General features: G+C 36.0%; 1 protein-coding gene across 2 annotated transcripts in view; it reads right to left on the reverse strand.

Moving 5' to 3' along the window:
- dnmt3bb.1 (DNA (cytosine-5-)-methyltransferase 3 beta, duplicate b.1) overlaps positions 1-23,094 on the reverse strand; it is a 34,948-nt gene that overhangs the window by 3,372 nt on the left and 8,482 nt on the right. Inside the window, exons 3-17 of one of the 2 annotated variants that reach the window (XM_043224779.1) lie at positions 19,007-19,157; positions 18,752-18,840; positions 15,046-15,189; positions 13,037-13,156; positions 12,130-12,288; positions 10,820-10,927; positions 10,083-10,224; positions 7,492-7,632; positions 7,172-7,216; positions 5,070-5,149; positions 4,604-4,716; positions 3,475-3,658; positions 3,298-3,382; positions 2,223-2,368; positions 534-624 (exon numbers count right to left, since the gene is read on the reverse strand). In XM_043224779.1, coding sequence (XP_043080714.1) covers positions 534-624; positions 2,223-2,368; positions 3,298-3,382; positions 3,475-3,658; positions 4,604-4,716; positions 5,070-5,149; positions 7,172-7,216; positions 7,492-7,632; positions 10,083-10,224; positions 10,820-10,927; positions 12,130-12,288; positions 13,037-13,156; positions 15,046-15,189; positions 18,752-18,840; positions 19,007-19,157 — 1,798 coding nt within the window. The remainder of the gene's footprint in view (positions 1-533; positions 625-2,222; positions 2,369-3,297; positions 3,383-3,474; positions 3,659-4,603; positions 4,717-5,069; positions 5,150-7,171; positions 7,217-7,491; positions 7,633-10,082; positions 10,225-10,819; positions 10,928-12,129; positions 12,289-13,036; positions 13,157-15,045; positions 15,190-18,751; positions 18,841-19,006; positions 19,158-23,094) is intronic. The other variant, XM_043224780.1, reaches the window with a different exon arrangement.

Here is a 23,094-nt window from a genome sequence, read left to right on the forward strand (position 1 = left end):
TTATTAGCATAAAGCAGGAATGCTGATTTATTACAATGCATTTTGTGATGTTAGAAATTTCAATGAAAAGGTGGGAAAATAATGAATTGAGAAAAAAAGAGTAACTCAATTAAGTTAATATATTAATAATTCATATTACCTTAAAGTATTTTAATTCATCTTGTGGCCCCTTTAAAGTTTACAGAGGCCCTCTAGTGGCTGAGAACCACTGCACTTAAAGCCTTACTTACTGTCTTGGTAATTAAAAGCAAAGCTAAAATGTGGCATGGTATAAATCCATTTAAGAAGCTACAAAGCTAGTGAGCAATTATTCATGTCTGATAAGTAATTTTGGATGGATCGATAGATAACTCTAAATAAAAAGTTGTATTATAAAAACACTCTGCCACAGAGCAGATTGTAAATGCATCACCATAATAATTCACGTGTTTGAAACAGCATGTAATTATAACAAATGATATAATCTACAGGGGGTTTGTGTAGGAGAATGAAAGATTGCTTTAATAAGATTCATAAGAGTTATAATGTCTTACCGTACAGGCCCTTCCTGGCAGGGTTGACAATTGAAAGGTCATTGCAGGGACTTCCACCAATCACCAAGTCAAACGGCCCCCATTCAGCAATCTGAGCGACACAACAGCATCATCTAGTGTTAGTTAGCACAGCTACACCACACACCTCGCCAAAACCCCTTACTTGTTTCCAGTTACCACCCACTTTTTCAGCTGCATGGAAGTATTTGGAAGGGGTTTAGTTTCCCCATAGGTATTCATTAAAAAGTTACAAGTCATGAACCAAACAAAGCATCTGCTAGAAGAATCACATTACAAACCTTTTATTTGAAGCAAAAATGTATTTGAAAATCAAAAACACAAGGGTTCGAGACCTTGTACTTAATAACTTGTGTACTTATGATCCCATAAAACATTGCTAATGACATACCTTGGAATGAAATGGATTAAAGATCTTAACAAACACACATACATGAACATTCTGTGATGTGATTGGAGGACATTTTTTCACAGTATCGTAGGTAATCTAGTTTCACCAGGAATTATGTAAAAAAGAAAGAAATGCAGAGAAATGCAGGCTGGTGTGTTCAGCATGACCATATACCATCCATTAACAACCCTGCAGCTCACGTGCGTTTGTTTAATGGTTTGCAAGTTATTAACAATTAATGGTATTTTAACTTTCAGAATGCAACTATTTTCAATTTCTGCTTCTCTGAAAACATTTAAGTTCCAAAATGAAGTGCAACCTTTTCTGTCTGATACTGTCCCTTGAGCTGATAAGGTAATTCCCAGACCAGATCTATGTAATTTGGTGTAATTACCAGTCACTGAGATCAGCGGCGGCAGTTAATTAGACTTTCCAGATGTTCTGCTGAAGGAAAGCTCATGCTTCAGACACCTGTGGGAATGGCCTGTGTACATCTTTACCCTCGCCGCATCTGCGTGTGCCAGTGTGAGAACGTGTCTGCAGCTGGACTCTTTTCAGGCCTTTCAGCGTTTCATAAATAACCCAACCCAGGGCCCCAAAAAACCCCTCCAATATATCCCTTCTCTCTTTTCTTCCACGACAAGAGTCCTTTCATGCGTCCCTCTCTGCGCTCCCGCCCAATCCAGCTTGGCAACAACAATGGGTGAGTGAATGAGTGATTGAATGGGAGGGTGAGGTGGTGAATGGATGAGATGAGGAGAGGGGATTTAGAAAGGGAGAAAGCGCTTTTGTGTTCCGTCACTAAGGCTTAAGACAACTTGCTGCTCCCTGTGTGTGCCTGAGCGTTTGAATGTAAGCTGGAGAGATAATGGAAGCCAAACAGAAACTTGGAGGTACGACGACAAAGGCCAGACTCAGGTGAGGCCATTAGCCTTATCAAGCGCTGTTGGGACAAGCAACACACTACTAAACAAACAACTTTGGGGCCAGGTGTGTGTGTGTGTGGCCGGTGAGGTGACGGCGCCAATCAGTCTTTTATCAAATTAAACAGATGAGGGAACAGAGAATTGAGGCCCGCGTCTTAGTTAATATAAACCCTGATTATGCAAAACCAGCAGTAAAACTGACCTCACGGACCTGAACAATCATTAAATAGTCTTCAGTGAAAACATCAAATAGAGAGTGGCACCGAAAAGGGTTTTGTTGAGTTCCAAAACAAAAAAGAATAAAAGAAAGAGCTCAAATTGCTGAAATAATTCAGAGATGAACTGGTAACTTACATTTTTTCTGGTGATATTGCGAACGTCGTGCACATACTGAATTTTTCCTTCATGCCGGACAACTCCCACTGAAATGGAGTCCTCACATACTTCTGACGCGATGTACACATCAACCTTAAAGCCCAAGTCTCTAAGCACCAGATAACCTAAATTACGATAAAAAAATAATAAAACTTATCATTCAAAATCACTATACGCCCTATATATATATATATATATATATATATATATATATATATATATATATATATATATATATACACACACACCACACATGTGCTGTCACTTTGTTCTCTGTATTCTCTATAATGCAATAATTAAATGTAATATAATAACGTACAAACAATATTTTTTTAGTGGTTAGTTAAATTACCAAAGGCGAGTTTTACCAGGTGCTTTTCCCTTTACAGACTTGCACAAAACTTGGTATTTTATAAATGTTGATAAAAGTTCCTTTAACCAATGTTATGAGACTGAAACGTAATTTTTCATGTCATGGCAACAAATTTTGGCTCAACTTATTAACTCTGGGAGAGAGCCTATTTTTCAAAAAAAGTGGAGTGCTCCTTTAAATATATTCAATGCTGTTAAAATGGACAAATTAATTGCATGAATTAACACATGAATGCTGACAACACACACACACACACATATATATATATATATATATATATATATATATATATATATATATATATATATATATATATATATATATATATATATATATATATATATATATATATATATATATATATATATATATATATACAATAGGGTACATAGTTAAATAATTTTGTTTGCAATGAGGGTCTGGGGCCCACTAGGGGGCATTAGAAAACTTCTTTGAAGATGAGCCCTCAAAAATAATTGAAAAAAGTAAAAACAAAAATGCCTATAACAGAATATATATTATTTGAAATCACCCCCTTTAGCTAGTCTATTAAAGTATTATTTATAGACCCAGAAAAGTCTTATAATTTGTGAGAAACTCATTGGCCATTTTTATAAACTTTATGAATGAGCATTGTTCTATTTTATATCCTATCATATATTATGAAGTCACGTATTATACCTGTGGCAATGCCGTCAAACAGCGAAAGGACTCTGATTGGACGTCTCTGCTCTGCTGGGACCGCAGGGTAAATCTTTGGGCTTTCCTGAAAGAAAACGAAAGCTCAAACTATGTATAACTGAAAAACTAGTTTGCAAACAGAGTATCTCTCTGTGCAAAGATTAACTTGAGACTCACAAACTCCTGTCCATTGTCATTGACGAAGAACTCCTGTAGTTTCAGGCTCCAGTCGTGGCGTTTCTTTAACACGCCGTACTGCTGTAGGGGCTGACACATGTAGCAGCGCCATGGGTCCAGATCACGAGCACTGTTAGCCGCTCCTGCTCCCACTAATATATCCAGACAGTCCACACAGAAACACCTGCGAGCAGAGACACTGATCAAAGACAGCCTTTAAAAAGACAAACGAAACGGATCTTGTTAAAGGTGGGAGTTTTGAGATTGATGTAAGGTGACGCTATGAGGTGAAACTATTAAAACAACAACTCTAAAAAAAAAAAAAAGGTTGCTTTCATTAATATAAGTCAGTTTTGGTTTTCCGAGTGCATGTAAATAAATGTACCCTTTACAGATTAAAAAGAGGCACAGTTAATCATGCTTCTTGATCCTGTTCCCGTGTCCAATTTCCTTAGAAATGTTTTTAACTGCTAAAAAATAGCATTGCTTTAAAATATGTTGTAAAATACATCAAAATAGCAAAAAAATCCATTAGTTAAAATCTTTTGAATATTTGACCATTTTTAATCAAAAAGGAAAAACAAAATCAGTAAACATTTGAATGACAGTGTATGATTATTTGATGTTAATTTTGATAGTCCAAATAAAGAGTGAATATATAAACTCTTCCTATAACTACATTATGTGTGAAAAATGCAGTTAGAATAATACTGCATTGTTTTACACATGAAACTGCTTGAAATTTTATTATTGGTGTAACCAGTTTAATAGATTCATCAAAACTGACAAAAAATCCCCCAAACTCCATTGAAATAACTAAAGGGGAAATTTGATAATGCTGCTATTCTAAATAGTCTAAGTATTGGCAGATTGGCAGCCGTTTGTGACTAATGTGAAATAAATTACACAATCGTTTTCCTTTAAAGAAAGCCAATATGTCAGCACTGAGGAAGAGAAATATCTGAACGGCTCAGACACCATGGAGGAGAGTGAGGGGGGGTTGGTTTGGGCGGTTATGGAAGTGAAGTGTGACGAAATGCCAAGACGCTAGTGAAATGAAATGCGAGATTGAATGCGAGATTGTAGGACAAGAACGAGTTTGTGAGAAGCATGCATTCGGGTTTCGCACCTGCAGCAGTTGGCATTTCCACAGAGCAGCACCTCTCTGCCGCCACAGCACACGGTGCAGTACGACTGGTAGCCATCGTCATCGTACATGTAGGAGATTTCCAAATAAACATCCTGACACGTCCACAAATTAAAAACACGTGTTAATGACTTGCATAGCTAAGTGTCCTACAAACCAGAATCCTGAAGCAGTGTATCGTGTTGCTGCAAACAGAGTGTAACAGGATAACGCAGCAATGGTGGAAATGATCTATGGTGAAATTTATACATGCATGGCACTTCCTTTGTCCCCTTAAGGTAATCAATAGATACAATACTGGTGTCCAGGTGTAAGGATCGAGTGCTGTTGTTTGACACTTTTATGAGCAATCATGTCAGCACGTGTTGGAGAACCACGTTCCCAGATTCTCGAGTTGTGTTGTGTTGTGTTGTGTTTTGAGAACGCTGAGGATAAGGTCAGCTCTTACCTTGCATGTTAGGCAAAGGCCTCCTTCAAACAGCGGGTGGAAGGTCGCCACTCTCGTCTTTCCACAAGAGAGGCAGAACTCTGAAACACGAGAAAATCAAGCATGTTGACAGATATTTGAATCAAAATACAAGCGTAACTTATTCTTGCAACCATCCATAAGAATTGGCTACAAAAATAATAAACTAATGAGAAAAAAACCCCATAACGTATTGTTTACACTTTCTATGAAGCCAGTATTATGGCATTTGTAAGGCATTATAATGAATGTTAAAAGTATTAGCTATCTCACATTACCAGTTATGGTAATTATTTTCATGTTTTGGATGGTAACTGAGAAGTAGCTGATTCTTAGAATTCTTATCTATTTTGTATAAATAAAAAAACTGCATATACAATTACATAAATGCAAAGGTAATATGAATGTAAAATGTAAATGAAGAAATAAGTGTGAAAAATCTTAGATCAAATATTGACTGATAATCATTAAAAAAAAAACAATTCTGAATAAAAAAATCCTCTTTTTTAGATTTTTATGGGCATATATACATGTGTTGTTCAAAATTATTCATACCCTTGGTATATATGTTTAAAGGCAGCTTTGAAAATTAATCTGTATGGTTAATCCTTTTGATGCTTTATTTAAAAAAAAAACTTACAAAAATAATTTTTATTAAAGAAGAATTTATAATGGGAGAGAAATCCCATTATGAAATAAATGTCTTTCTAATACACAATTAATTATACATTTTTATTCAGTACTTTTTCCAACCTCATTTTGCCAATATAACAGCTATAAATCTTCACCTATACTGCCTGATAGGTTTGAAGAACACCTAAGACATCCTTCATTCATCCCACACCCTTCAGATTCACAACTCCATGTTGATGCTTCTTCTCTTCTTCAGTTCAACCCACTCTATATTTTCTACCGGGTTCAGGTCAGAGGACTAGGACAGCCATGGCAAAAGCTTGGTTTTGTTAGGGACACATTTTTGTTTTGTTTTTTAATGTTTGTCCAATCATGACCCATTATAATATTCCTAGCATGGAGAGTCAGTTTTTAATTATTTCATATGTTGGTATTTAATTTAATCTATGATGCCATCCAGATCCATGATGTATCTAAAAAAGACGTCCAGGACCTCCAGCAGAAAAAAGCAGGCCCACAACATTAACACAAAAGCAGTACATTTCACTGTACACTTGGGTTACTTTTTTATCCCTGTGTTCACCAAACCCATCTTGAGTGTTTGCTGCTAAAAAGCTCTTTTGTTTCATGTAACAGAGAAGCCAGTGCTATTTGAATGTCCAGTCGTGTCCGATTAACTGAATATGCTGGAGTTGTTTTTGGATGAGCTGGCAGAATTGTTCTTGAAACCCTCCCAAATAACATGTGGTGATGTTTGATATTTTTTTTTAGGTTTTCTGATCCCTCAACTAATCTCTACCGTTTTCCAGCTGTAGTCCTTGGAGAGTCAAACTCTCACCATGCATTAGGACGATACAGACACACGTCCTCTGGCAGACAGATTTATATGTTTAGTTGATTCGAATCGCTTAATTATTGCGGGATGGGGATTTTTAATGCTTTAGCTATTTTCTTAAAGCCACTTTGTAAGTTTGTTAAGTCTCTCAATCTTTTGCTGCACATCAGAAATATATTCTTTGGTTTTTATCCTTGTGATCAATGATTAATTGAATTTGGCCTTTGTGTTCTTCATATTTATGCTCCTGTGAAACAGGAAACCAAAGCTGGACAATTTCACATTCCTAGTCAACCTGGTTTGCTAGAAATGCAAATATGAATGAGAATATACTTCAGGAAAAAATTCTTAATGTGATTTCCCAACTTTCACTTTTATTTTACTTCAACAATTAAAAGTTAGAATTTTTTTTTATTTCTGAATGAAAGATTAAATGGATAAACAATGCAGACTTATTTTCACAGCCTTCTTTGATCAGATTTACCAAGGGTATGAATAATTTTGAGTGCAACTGTATATATATATATCAGTAGAAGGCAGAGGATTACAGTGAATGTTATGGCAAAGTTCTGTGTGAATGGCTCCTAATGTGTTTTTTAATGGGTGAATGCAATACCTTCTATACTTCTGTGATTCTTCAAAACTTCATGGACCATTTGTTCTGAAAAGCACAGGAATTGCCAGTCATAAGGAACACATTATAAAAATTAAAGCTCAAAAAGGTCTGGTACTTTTTAATTTCAGCATTTTGCAAATATTGTCTGAAAAGGTTTGTAAGGGTGAATTAATTGCTCAGAATTGCAGAATAAAAAATGCTCATAGAGTTCAAAAGCAACTAAAAATGTTAATTTTTGAGTAAAATAATTCTTTACCATCACATTTGGCATGCAGCAGTCACACATAAACATAAATAATCGCACATGTGTGAGCTCTAACCTCTGCTGTAGACGTCCTCTGTGCCAGGTTTGGCCTTACAGAGGCTGAGCCGAGCTCTCTTGGCAGAGGGGGGGAACTCCGGAGGGCTGGAGTCCAGCAGCGCTGAGCTCTCTGAGGCCAGGGGAAAAACACAATACTCAGCTGGAAGAGACACAAGAAGAATTATATTACCCACTGTTACAATCAACCATGCTCACACATAGACTGTAAATAATAACATTTATATTTTATAGATCAAGCATTTAGATCATAAAGCAACTGTATTGTAAAAACTACTTCAGCAGCTGGCTAATTCCTATAGCGTTACTACATAAAATAAATGAGAAAACATTTACTTTACTGATTACAGTGACCTTTAAACGCTTATTCTCTCTCTCTCTCTCTCTCTCTCTCTCTCTCTCTCTCTCTATATATATATATATATATGTATATTACATGAAGAAAACATTATGATGTATTGCATTGTGTCTATTTCTGTACTGTAATTTTAAAATGATTAATGTTACTATTATATATATATATATATATATATATATATATATTATTAAAATGATTAATTATTTTATTCCGTTAACAATTACAAACTGTAAAAAAAATTAAAAATTCTTCTGATTTTGTGGAAAATTATGAGCCTGAAATCAAGAAACTATCCAATAGAAAAACAGCCACGAACAAGCAGACAGGCAGCTGTTAGACAAGGCACATATGTAATCACTGTGGGAAAAAGCCAGGGATCTATGAAGTTGTAAAGTAATTAGATATGCTATTTCCTTTTTATGATACCACTGTAAGACCACACCACCAGAGACAAGCATTTCTGCTTGCTCATCCGCAGTGATTATTTTCAGTTTCTTGTTGCTAAACTAAAACATCTCTTAATGCCCTTAGGTTTTTTAAGTATCGACTATATGTAAGCACTTACTCTTGGCACGATTTTCAAAAATAAAATAGCTGATAGATACGTTTCAACCAGAAAGTTTTAGAATGTCACTTAAGGGCCTGACTTGTTTAAATGAGATGAAACACCCTAAACCTGGCCAACAAATGTCTGCGCTAGCTCCGCTTGTGAAAACTGCCTCAAGTTAATATCTTGTCAATAAGTATGAGGTTTCCCCTAATTAAGATTCTTTATCGAAAAGTACTTCTCCTCAGTAGCACAAATTTCACTGTCATATAAACTGTTTAAAAAACAAACACAATGACTGCCTGTATGAATGCATTTGGCAGGGTTTACGCATGTGGAAGAGGCACTGAACTGATCTATTACTCACTGTGTTTTACCAGGGATAATGTTCTACAAATTTATTAGAAGCTGAGAACTACATTTCTCCCAGAAACATTCAGGAAATACGCATAAGTGCTTAGTTTTGATTTCTCAAAGCTCAAGGTACAGACATTTAAATATGTTGGACTGGGTGTATGATCTGACATACATCAGTCGGTGAGTGTGAGAGAATAAGCTGCCAATATTTGGCTGAACCCTAGTGCCTCAGGCAATACCACAAAAATTTGACAGCCACAGAGTTCCACAGAATTTAAACACCCTCTTCACAAGGTTCCACACATTCTCTGTAATTTCCTCTTTAAATAATCATTTAGCTGTTTTATTTATATTAATCAAACATTATATAAACTGTCTTAGGATTCAAGTAACCCCATTGTTTTGAAATGTTTTAATGGATATGGAATATAATTTCACAATTTATCTACCTTTATAATCGTCTAACATTCACCTGAAGTTGAAAACACAAATATTTTACACACACAAAAAAAACTCAATTATTTGAATAAAGCTGTTGAATGTTCTCTTTAGAAGAATAGGCCACAGTCTTGGAGCTCATCAGTGAGACTACAAATGAATTCATAACATTCCCACTTTGATAATTGGAGAAAAACTTGACCAACGAGTTGCATTACTTTCCTGTTACTAACACTTCAAGTTGGCAACGCTTGAGATTCTGCCAGCAGAAACCAAACCGTTTTAAGTGTTTTTTTATGGGTTTGTCTGTTCACGTGTCATGTTGGTTCATGTTACCGGTTTATTTTGGTATTTTGTCTTTTATTTGGGATAGTTTGTGCGTTCAGTGACCACAAAAGAGCATTTGTGCTAAACCAAGCAGTGTCTGATGCTACAGCTTTTCTCAGAACTAACCTAATGTTTCGAATCCATTTCTGCTTTAACTAACTCACCTCAAGGCACGATATACATTAATACTTCACTGGTTGCTTGCCAATATTAGAATAGCATTCATTTTTTGCCATTTAAAATATTCAGTTTTTAAAAATCTTAAAATAATTAGGCAATTTCATACAGTACACGATTATGCTTTGATGTCTAAATTAATTTCTGGTTTTAGTCTTTAGTTTTATTATAAAACAGTACAGAATTTTAATATTGCCCATCTATAAGCTATTGGCCAGCAAAAATATTTATTGACTAAACTGTTATCAGCCAGAATTGCCTTATATGTGAATATTGTCATAAGTTTTTGAATGTGTTACATTTGACCCCAAGTACTACCTTTTTACTCAAGTATTTTTTTCTTTTTTTTAACAAAGGATGTGGAGTGAGTCATATGAGGTGTGCTCACCTGTGTTTTCTCTGGGTTTCAGGCCCTCCTGACCTTTAGGCAGAAAGCCGTTATGAGCCCAGTCAAGCATGGGCTTTATCTGTTCTTCCAGACTGTCAGACTCACATGGAGGGAAAGTCTTCTCCGCTCGTATACTAGCCACCTGAAGACACACCAACAGCAGCATGTCAGAGTAAGTGTAAGAAAACAGAATCCTTCCAGGTGAGCCTCAAGTGAAATTAACTCAACTATGTGTACTGTGTCTAAAAAAAACATACGCTGAGTAAGACTATCCTCTTTGTGGAAATGGTGACAAATCGCAGATATTAATCATGCTGTATAGACTGAGAAGCAGGGGGGTTCAACAACAGGTAGAGAGAGAGAGAGAGAGAGAGAGAGAGAGAAAGTGAAGTGCAGCCAGTCCTGTTGTTCTAGTGCATGTCTGGACTTGGATGCTTTTGTTAAGTTTGTTAGGAGGTACGATTCACGGAGAGATAATTAAGGAACCTCTGGGGAATTCCAGACTTTCCAGATGAGTGTTTGCCCAGTTTCCCATTTATCTCACACAAAAACACCTCAGAATGTACAAGTGAAGCCCATGCTCCAAGCTCGGTACAGCAGGTGCAAATTTGTATAATTATCCTCTATTAAATATACTAAAGATGTTGTAAACCGCATTGTGGTGTCTAACTGCCCATAGGCAGCGATTGTCTTTAAGTGTTAGAAAACAATGAACACAGACTGATCTCTGTTCTCACCTCCAGGGCCTGGAAGATCGCTCTACGGTAAGAGGCCAGCTTGGTGTAGGATGACTGGTTGAAAAACTTTGGGAAGGCTGTGATGGAGTCAAGTTTGTCAGCAGACACCTGCAAGATAAACATAACACCAAGGTCAGAAAGTAACCAGGGTTCAAGTCAAAAATGCTTGAAATTCAAAACATGGTCTTGTAATTAATACATGTTGTCAGAAAATTCTATATTTTTTTTTCTCTCTCTCTCTCTCTCTCTCTATATATATATATGTATATACACATACATACACATATATATATAAGTATGTATACATAGTCAAACCAACATTTATTCAGACACCTACAACTTTTCGCACATTATCTGTTATAGATTAGAAACTGGTAATGAAATGTGAAGAGAAATGTGCCATGCTTCTGTTGGACTGTCTCACAAATGAATTAGGGTTCAAATTTAGGTCAACCAACTACCAAGCAACTTTGTTTATTTGTTCAGTAACATTAGCAATTAAAAAAAAAAACTTCAGCAAAACATGGTCAGGTCAAAGTGTTTTGGGGGGAGGGTTAATATGTCACAGTTTGTTTTATTTTGCTAACCTATATCAAAAATGATATCTGGTGGTTGACTGTGTTTACAATTTACATGGTATACAAACAACATACAATGTGCAACTACAGAAAATATGACTTCATGTTAAATAAAATTTTATATCTAATTATAATAATAAGCAATTCTGCGGATAATTTGTTAATGAATTTATTGCATTTAACTAATCAGCTACAGAGGGAAACTGTACATTTCAGGCAATTTTGATTTGTACCTCAGGATCAAATAATAACTTAAACAAGATAAAAAAAAGTCAAGATAAACATTAGGGATGGCTTGAGAACGTATATCCTGAAAAAAACGTGCACGCGTCATGGTACTCTCCATAATGGCAAAAGATGGTCACTTGTAGAAAAATTGCTTATTAAGTATGTTTTCATTGCATACATAAAGTATTCTTGTAGCTTTGAAAAAATATGGTTAAACCACTGATGTCACATGGACTTTTAATGACGTCCACACTATGTTTTTTGGGCCTTGAACATGTCAGTTACATTGCTGTCTATGCTGTCGCTCAGATTTAATCAAACATATCTTCATTTGTGTTCCAAAAATGATTTTGGGGTAAAGTATCCCTTCAATATTAAAAAAGTACTATGGCATTTAATGGCATTTTGGCTTGTAAAATGATACTGAAATTGTACTGCTGATATTATTAACTACTGTGGTGTTCTGTATATGTTGTATTCTGACAACTCTGTTTTGTTTGTTACCTCTGAGAATTTTCCATCGCCAAACCACTGTAGCCAGCGCATGCCATGGGAGGCCTGCCTCTTCCCTGTTGCTCTCCAGGTCACCACCATCCCTGGCCACCAAGAAAAGCCCTTTATCTTGCCCCATACTAACTCTCCGATACCAAAGCCTTTATTATCCTGAGGAGCAGAAATGTAAATGAGACACGCCATGACTTCATATTTTTCATGAATTTCTGTTCATTACACATAGCTATCTGAAAATTTCCCTTCTTCATTACTAGTTTTGTGGTCCGTTTTCTGTTCTTTTTGTTCCGTTTCAGCCTGGACGTTCTGCTAAATCATTTCTTTTGTGGGAGCCAAAATCATTCAGGTTTTAATTTTAAATTTTAATTTATGAGTGAACTAGCCTTTTAAATAGGATGGACTATTAACATGACTTCTTTAATCCAGTTAGACAAAAAAGGACAATCACATGCTCTGTAGCACTCAGAGAGCCGGACTGAGACACAAGTGAAACCCCTGACACTGCGCTTGTCTGAGCATGTCTCTCAATTTCAACAGCCCTGTTGTTTCCTCACCTGTGCGAGTACTAATGAGTCTGTGGTCAACAGTGACTTACCCAGACGCTACAACCCACAAAACCCCCATTCAAGACCTTCACGGTCTCTTTGTCTTGGTCATAAGTGTTCTCTAAACGCGCAGCTGCTTGGCTTAGTGACACGCAAAGGAGAGGATACACCGTGAGAACACAGCCTGTTATCTTTTCATTCAAACAGAGTCATACTGTGAGGCTACAGTTACATGTCAAAGGCAGGTGGACAAATATAGATACCCATGTGTTGTTTGTGAATGAACATAAAAAGGAACGGGACATGCCAGGATAGATGAATAGGTTTGTTTGTGTGTGTGTGAGATGTCCCGGTACCTTGTACTCAGGTTGGCTGACTGTGTCAGTTGTCGAGATGGATGTGGCGCTGCTCTGTGCAGAGTCCTTAGAGTCCTGTTCCATGAGTTCTAGTGCGGGACCCTCAGGGACACTAGGAACCTACAAACACACACAATTACAAGTCTAAGCACAGCTAAGCGAAATAAACCACAAAACAAAAAACACAACCACAAAAATCTAAATAGTTACAAATTTAGTTACAAATAATTAGTTTTTAATTGCACTAAAAGTATATGGGGGAAAATGTAAAAAAAACCCAAAACAAAAAACAAACACACACAAAAAAAAACAAAAATCACAAAAAATAACAAAACAACCCCCAAACATAAACAAACAAAAAATAAAATAAAAACATAAATACATTAATAAAAAGTAAACAAAACAACCCCAAACAAAGTGCAAAATAAAGCATTATAAAAAACAAAACACATCAAAAATAATAAACAAACTAAAAGTTACATTAAAAGTTGCAATACAATTCCAGCGGGCAAATACTCTTGCAGCTGCTCTAGCTGCCGCTACACTCAGCTACATTTCTGTCAATGCATTTTATGTGTTTTTTTATGTTCAAACTGTGAGAAAAGTGACTTCATGCCACTGTGATATCAATACAGCGTGAGTTGAATTTAACCTAATATAGTTGCACTGTGGAACATGGTGGAACCCTTGTTTTGGTTTGTCATGGCTTGTTTTTGCCTTTTTGTGAACTATTATAGTACAAACTAGTAACAAACTAATCATGTAATCTCTGTCATGCTGGTTTATAGGGTCTTTATTAATAAAACAAGAACCACTTTTACTAACTTGAGATTTGATTAAATGTAAGAATAATAATGTAATTAAAAAATGGCATCTAAGTACTACTTTGCTATTCTATTCTCTGTTGTTTTGCTTTAATTCCAGCTGTTTGCAATCAAAAAAATGTTCTACTATATTTATGGTACAGTAAAATTTACAAAATATCTTCATTGAACATAATTTTATTTTATTTACATTGAACTTAATTTTAATAATCTTAATGACTCTTGGCATTAAAGAAAAAGCAATAATTTTGGCCCATATAATATATATTTGGCTATTGCTACAAATATACCCCTGCAACTTAAGACATACATGGAATTTATAATTAAAGTTATAAGCTGCACTGCATGTTACCTTGCTTATTTTGCATAATCTTAAATGCTCGTCATACTAACAGTAACTTAACATGTTTCACACAATCATGAAATTTTGGACATATAGTAGTTACACGTTTTATTTGATTATGCTGCTTTCCCATTGTATTTTTCATGTAAACATGGACATTTTGTGCTCACGTCTCTTGCATGAAATGGCCTTCTAAAAGCGTAGCGCTCAACTTAAAGAAGTTCACTGCCATCTTCTTGCCAGTTTTTTCCTATTCCACTGCCCGCGTCACATCTTTGTCAACACAAGCTTAATCTGCTAACACATGTGGTTGGGTCTTTTTTCTTAACTGTTCTCATTAATTCTAATACTTGGCAATATTTCTATTCAAAATCGCAATTTTTAGATTTCTAAAAAACAAAAACATGGCGAAACATTACAATCTAACTAATCTAACTCAGACAAATTGCCCAGTCACATACGCTTCTGTGTATATTTAACATTTTTTAATATATTTAAAATTCTCTCCAAACCATAATGTGTTTGTCTGTCTGTCTTCTCGCCACAACATAGACAAAACAACTATGGAAAAAGGAGGAAGGAGGGGCAGATTTTCCCTACTTGAATTTCCAGGACCACTGTTTTGATTGGCTGAGGTACAGGCAACTTCAGATGTCTGACAACATGATTGACAGCTCGACTTAAAGGTGTTGAGTTAAGTGTGAGGCGCTGACAGTGGCATGACAGCTTTAATCTGCCGCGAGGGTGATCTCTGTATGCCGGCCTTGATTTCAGTGTGTCTGAGGGACAGAAATTCACTGAAAGAATAAAAAGGCTTTGTGTGTGTGAATGTGAGCTTTTACCAGGTTGTTGTGATCCTGTTTGCTATGTCCCCTCTCTCTGTTGCGGGGTTTACTGAGAGCTGTCAGTCCTGCCTGAAAAATAGTCCTTGGACGAGGCCTTTGCCGCAGACCTGTCTCACAACCAGACCCAACTTCAGTCTTTTCCTGAAACCATAATGCCATGACAGTAAGCGGATGCATAAGGAGAGCAAATAATAACTAGTGGTTTGACTTTTAGTTTTTCAATGGTGACTGTCACTACAGTGTAGAGTGGTTTATTTTTTTTAATAACTAATAACTGATGTCAATTAACACACACATATATATATATATATATATATATATATATATATACACACACACACACACACACACACACACACACACACACACACACACACACATATATATATATATATATATATATATATATATATATTATTTTTTTATTATTATAGTAAACTATATAATAATGCAATGATAATAAACAAATTTTTATATATTTTATCACAGCTTAGAGTACTATGAAATATCGCAAGCCTTGCGATTATTCTGTTTTTAAGTGTTTAAGTCATTTCACAGAAGACTTTATTTTAAACACTTGATTGTTTGGAATAAAAGCATGTTATTAAATGTTGTATTTTCATGTGCTTTCAGTATTTACTACACAGAGCAGTAGTTTACTGAGGAGAATGATATAGCAGAATAATATCTTCATTATTGTGTGTCAATGAATTGTCCGCAATTATGAACAAAGTTTTGTGTAGTTTGTGAACTACGATTCTGTGTAATAAATGCTGCTCCATCTGAAAGCGTGTGATTGAGATATACTACTGATCACAGAACCAGCTTTACTGACTACATGCACATGACAATTGCATTCAAATAATCACGCAACCATATTAAAATCACAATTTCTCTGGATTTACAAATCCTTGAAAACGTGTGGGATGACGTTATCACACAGCTGCATGAAATATATCACACTGTGCAAGTAGTTTTTGCATATTATAACTGTCACTGGCCTCTAGAATATATAGATAATATATATTATATATAATAAATAATAATCTGTCACCGACCTCACTGGGTGTTTCATAATCTAGCTATCCAGCTGTTAAGCACTTTCATTATAATTCCACAAAGATTCAATTTTTGAATTTTAATCGTGACAAGCGTGACACTACAATGAAAAGAATATACACAAAAAAGGAAAAGCAACACCAAATGAAGAAGGAAAAACAACAACAACAACAATGCAATAAAGTTATATATCAACAAACTGAAAATACCAAACATACTGAATTATAAAGCAACTAAACACTACGCAACTATTTTGGACAACTATAACACACTCATTGCAAATAAAGATTACAACTTCACATCATGATCATACACTTACAGACTTTACATCTCTAAAGGCTGTGAAAGGTCCAATGGACTTGGATGTTGGGAAGCACATGGCTCCTTGCAGTGAACACTAATATGGCCTGCTTCCTCTTAAAATAGGAAGACAGTGGACTAGAAGGGCGTTCAGTTTAAAACCCAAAATGAAATAACATAAGAGTCAAGCAAAAGTTGAAATTTGAAGTCCAACACACTACCAGCCTGGGGCTTCCGACCACTTTAACCTTAAGTCTACTAAAATGGAGTACAGCAAAACAACTTAAGGTTTTCTGCATGCCCTCTCTAATCAGCTTCAATTCCACTTTCCTCACAAGGCCATTTTGCTATGTAACGTTTTAGTAATGACAGCCATAGGCATAGCCATAGGCCACCGGTTTTACTTTGCTTGGCTACCTTTCATCATTATAACATCTCCTTCCTTGAGACAAGGCTTCTTAAACACCAATGCCTTTTTCTTTTCTTTAAAATATAAAACATTTAAAAAATCGAAAATATCATCATGTGGTTTAGGTAATATGTGCACATATAAAGTATGTGTGGCTGTAATAAAATAATAAAAATAAAAGAAATATGACTGCCTTTTTTGTTAAATGTCAGTCTTAATGAACTACAACCGACATATAGTATAAGTATAAAGTATAAGAAACTTATGTATTAAGAAATAAACGCAAAAGCAAACAATTGAGTCAAATGTATGTAACGTTGACAAAGCCATGCGCTGTATTACGATTACTAAACAAATATTAAAAATTGTATATATTGTACATTTTCAAATAGGCATTTTCTTCAAGTTCGCACAAGTCTCCACTTGATGCATCCTTGATAAAAGAGGCAGAGCAAGAACACATCCGGGGATTTTAACTGTACTTGCCTAGATGTGAACTTTGAATAGGAACAATACTTGGGCGACTACTGATGACGTTTCACAAATCCACAAGTACAGGCAAGAACGCATATTGAGAAAAGGCTTGGGTCACACAGAGCACATGGGGGATGAAAACAAAACAAAATAACTATGGGTGTGATTTATATTATATTATATTATAGTTTACATTAATTGAAAGTAGTTATTTAAGGTTAAGCCTGGTAAGATCTTTGGCACGCATGCGTTTGTAACCTCCAGACTTGATTATTGTAATTCTTTGTACAATATAGAATTGATTTCAAAATCTTGCTATTTGTATTTAAGTCTTTGAGGAAGCAAGCGCCACAGTACCTGTCCAAACTGTCCACCCCCTCCAGAGTCTAGATTACTTAGATCTAGGGACTCTGAATTACTGCATGTTCCTAGAACTAGGCTTAAAAACAGGGGTTATCATTATTTGCGGTCATCTGTCCTAAGTTATAGATGAGCCTTCCGGTCTACATTAGATCTGCCCAATCTTTGTCAACTTTGAATTCTGCTTTGAAAACGTACTTTTTCTCTGGCTTTCAATATGCCATGATTCTCACCGGCACTGATATTTTTGACTCCAGCCTTTTTTACTTTATGCTCATATTTGTATTGTTTCTCTAGTGTTTGAGCGCCTTGTTTTATTGCCTGTCTGCCTCCACTTTGGTTAACACCAGCTGTTTTTAAATGTGCTATACAAATAAGCGTGTATTGTATTGTAAACTTATATTGTATTTCCTACGATTGCTTACTTTCTAAATTTAATTTAAAATGTTGCTTGCTGCATATTTACACTTTTAAAGACAAGAATGGATGCACGAGTTTTGTCAATACAGAGTAAAACTGAAGACAAGCATAAACACTACAGAACAGATATAAAATATTAAATTCTGCTTATCATGATTTATCTGATTGTAAGGAGTCTTTACAGTAGAGAACGAGTAGCTCTTATCACCTTGAAGGGTGAAATGTGTTGATGGTACAGATATGTATCACAACAACACACACATAGACATGCATGCACATGCACTCAGTTTGCAGTTAATGCGCATGTGTATGGCAGAGTGTTTGTTTAAAGGGGAAGCATGTGATCTTAGACATGTAATCTTCTGCACGCCTTATTTTATAATGCTAAAAATGCACCGAGGACCACAAAAGACCACGACCTCAAGTTTCTTTGTGTTTTCATGTCATGATGTTTGTTTATGAACATGAATCGTGGTGAATGACTGGTTGCATATTTGATTACACCACTAACTATGTTATGCTTTCTCCTCAATTATTTAAAAAATACTGCCAGTGATTAAAAAAAATGTATATATTTCCTGTAGTAAAACAATTGCGTTTTGACCCATTTGGAAACGGCAGCAAAATGAACCGTTCTGTCAGTGTGTGATAAGGTCAGATGTGAAGTAAATCAATTCGTACCTCACTGTAGGAGGAATCCCAGGCGCTGTCTTCCTCTGTCTCAGAGCGCTTACGAGATCTCTTTCTTCTGATGCTGTTTTCGCCCTCATCTGGAGGAATAAAAGAAAATTCAGACACTTCCTGCATAATAATTCACCCTAGGCCTACCTGCTTATAAAATCTAAATAAAAATATAATAAAAATCTAAATATAAATTTCTTATAAAACAGGCTGAAAACAAGTGATTATCAAATTATAACATATATATATTAAAACCTGCGGGAGAGGCTGCGCCTCCGTTCTGTTTGGGGCAGAAAGGTGAAGGTGGCTCTGCCGCAGTCAATGGGCTGTTCTCATTGGTTATTTCCAGACCGCTGTCGTTTTCTGACAATCCCTCTCCTACAGACATGTCACCATTCACGGCAGCCTGAAAAAAAAAACAGACGTTCTGTTTAGAACATTTGGACGGCTCGCAATCTTCAACATAGACAAGCAAAACAACAGAGCTCTCATTCCAAGTCACCTGGCACAACTAAATGGGTACGTGGTGGTACAGGTGTTCGCTATTCCCATTCATAAAAAAGATACTAATGCTGGGCAGGCCCAAACACCTCTACAACATCACTGTCAGTCTATCACAGCCCCATTATGGTTATCACTCATGCTAACCAGCCAATCCTCACACCCTTGACCCTTTCTATATCTTTTTACCTATTAGGGAAAAAATGTATTCAAACATCTTCAGAGAAACACCTTTTATTCCATCAGGTACAGTCTTAAAAGGCGTATTTCACAACAGCAAGAAAAACTTAATATCTGACATCATTTCTTGAAATAACTCAAAGATGGACATATATGCTTACGTAGGCCCGGGCGATATATAGCGATTGATATGTTCATGAGCATCTAATGGAAGTAAAGCCATTGATCACTGACAAGCTACGTTATATCGGGTTCAGTTTCGTGGTTGATTCATTGGGAGGTAACGTGCCGTTGATCTACAGCTCTGTGTATTAACTGCCTCTCCATTTGAAAATAGGTGAGGGAGATTTACCGCTAATCAAAGAACCGGCTTTACCAACTAGATTTACATATTACATATATATATATATATATATATATATATATATATATATATATATATATATATATATATATATATATTACTCAGACCTAATACGTATGTATACAATATCCAGATTAACATTGATTAAATGAAATTTGGTAAACATGTTAAACCAGTGAAATTAAACTTGGGGGGTACAAGGTTAAAAACCCCTGGGCTACTATACATCAAATCTATCACCTGTTCAGGAAATCTATTACGTACACAACAAAATAAAATAACAAAATGTTCCTTTCTCTGATTTGCTTTCATGATGTACAGAATGCAAAAACCCTGCCGGTCTTGGCTGCTGTACTTTTAATTCTTTCGATTTAATTTCTCATCAGGTTTCTTTTGTTGTGCCAGCAGCGGTTGTGTTGTGACTTGAAGAAGAGACTGTTTGAGGCCTTGAGAAGATCAGTCCACTGACAGAGAAAAGTGTCAACAAAATATACAAGCAATACATGGCTGTGCTCTAAGAATGTATGTGTTTGGTCATGCCTGTACTGCTTGCGGATAAGCTGACATCACTGAGCGATTGATGACTTTTTAAATACCTCCTTTGATATTTTTTGGATACATCAATGTTTATCTTTTGGAGGTATCCATGTTGCATGATTTCCACAAAAAAAAAATAAAGGCAATTCATATGATACTAATGATTTTTATAACCCTAATATTTAGTTGGTGCCTCTGAAAAAAAAAAACGTTGTTATAATCTAGCTATTAACAAACTATTAACTATGGCTTCTGCCTTAATAAACTCCTAATTTGATGCATTTTAACAGTAGTTATTCATTTTGCTAAATGTGCTTTATAAGTATTCATAAATAGTCAATATGTAAATAATATCATATAGGTCAAAAATATTCATATGATACGGCACTTTACAGGTTTATAACCCAGCCCCCATTTGAACAATTGAATTAGTGTTTCTAAATGTTAAATGTAAACGTACATGAACATCGAAAACCTTACTAATGAACCGACGACAACACTGTTTTCTATAAGTACAGGCACAGAATAAAGCACACAGGCTGAAGATTGTGTGTTCATGGATGTGGGAACAATACAGGCTGCTGTCGCATTTCTGGAAGCGTCCACTGGAATGTTAGACATCTTTCATGCCACAGCTGTGCAGCAGCGGATCAGAGGTCTTGCCAAAACGAGCACGCACACACACACACACACACACTCTCACCAACCACGCTAAATGTGTAAAAAATAGTTTGTGCAAACAAATGTTCTTCGTGCATGTATTCAACTCAAACTTCTACACACCAGTTTGCTCAATGTTGCTCAACCTGTGCTGTCTCAGATGTGCGTTTGAAGTATTTTGACAACAGCTTTGAACAACAGCTTTAGAGTCTTGAGTGGATAGTTCACCCAAAAACCTGAATTATACCATCATTCATGCACCCTCAAGCCATTTCAAACCCATGAGACTTTGGTTGACCTTCAAAACACAAATTAAGATATCGTAATGAAACCTGTAAGATTTCTGTCTAGGTAACTAAAGTGTAGAAGGTCTAAAAAGGTTTTAAAGGTATCATACAGTAAAACGAATCCATATGAATCAAATGGTTTAATTTAAGTCTTGTGAAGTCTTATTTCCATTTTAACAATGGCACACATACATAGATCACGTCATCATAGATCACATGGTAAACCCATAAGATCAAACCGATGAGACCTGCTTGACTACCAAACATCCATGTTTACCACCTGTTATAAGAAAGCCTAAATTAAATCAGTACATTAAATGAAGCCATTATATCTCTTCACAAGACTTTTAAGTTTCATGAGTCTGGAAATGATGACAGGGTTTTTGGGGTAAACTATCACTTTAAGTATGTGTTTAACAATGACTCAGGGACCTCATAAAACAAGTTTATCAAATAAGCCAGGCTTATTTCAGTTAGTCTTACTTATTTTTAACCAAATTAACTTGCAATAAGTCAGACTAATTGAAATAAACCTGGCTTATTTGGTAAACTTGTTTCATGAAACAGCCCCCAGGAATGACCATCCTGAAACATTAATGATCGGCATGATGCATAGGAGCACCGCATGACAAAAAAACCTCTCGAAAGATCAAAGCAAGAGCCGCACAAATTACTTTAGGATGAACACACAAGAATAAGCTTACATAAAACTAAACCATGTATTCCGTTTAAGGAGGTAAGTAGAGGCTGGAGAGGTGAAAGGGTTTATGGGCTCCTTCAGTCATTCAGTTTATCTTTCTGCTGGCTCCTAATGACACCCCCTGCACTGGTTTTGCCTAAAGGGGCCCCCGGCCCTGTCCTCAAGCTTTGAAAGGCCAAAGAAAGTCAGCAGATCAAACCAGATGGCTCAGATCCCCTTTATACCACGTACAACTACACACACACACCAAGGAATATAAATGTGTGAAAACTCACTGCTATTTCCCAGAGTTTTCTGTGTGTCTGCTGCCATGCTTGCCAACCATGTGAACACACGCTCTCACAGTAGCCAGGGGCAAATTTGAGCACACTGATGAGTGGAGAGGCTCATCAGATAACAGTTATGTTAAAGCCGACATACATAATTCCAGACAAGATGCAACATGAGCAAAATGTGGAAGCTCATGTCATGTCCTTAAACCTGTAAGACAACTTGTTTTAGCCAGTAAAGCCTGTTATCACACAATTAATCCACGAGTGAAACTTAAAATGACAACATAAACCATAGAGTTTCCAGCCTTAAAGGGATAGTTCATCCAAAAAGGAAAGATCTGTCATCTAAATCCTTCATTCTCATGTTGTTCCAAATCTGAACGACTTTAACAGAAAAGCGGTTGTGGGCCATCCAGGAAACAACACACAGTATTAAGATTCAAGGGTTTGTAAATCAACTATTCAGTCAATTGATTTCGGATGCACTGCTTTGGAAAATAGATGCTTGAATTTCAAGAATATTACCACATAAGAATAATATAATTGTCACGTTCCCCGGACTCTGTGTTTATGTTTTCGTTTCGTGCCATGTGCTCCCTGTGCCCTGCCTTCCCTCTGTGTTAATTATGTTATTGTCATCAGCTGTGTCTCGTCAATTACCCTGTGTATTTAAGTCCTGTGTTTTGAGTTCTGTTGGTCCGAGCGTCAAGGTCTATACCCTATGTCTTTACCCGATGTCTACACCTGTGTTTAGCCTGCCTGCCTGTTCTACCTGCCTGCCAGTTTGTACCTTTATTTTACCATTTTGAGATTAAACCCATTTAAGTTTATTTACGTCTCGT

The sequence above is a fragment of the Puntigrus tetrazona genome, chromosome 23, assembly GCF_018831695.1.
Source record: "Puntigrus tetrazona isolate hp1 chromosome 23, ASM1883169v1, whole genome shotgun sequence".
Classification (NCBI taxonomy): domain Eukaryota; kingdom Metazoa; phylum Chordata; class Actinopteri; order Cypriniformes; family Cyprinidae; genus Puntigrus; species Puntigrus tetrazona.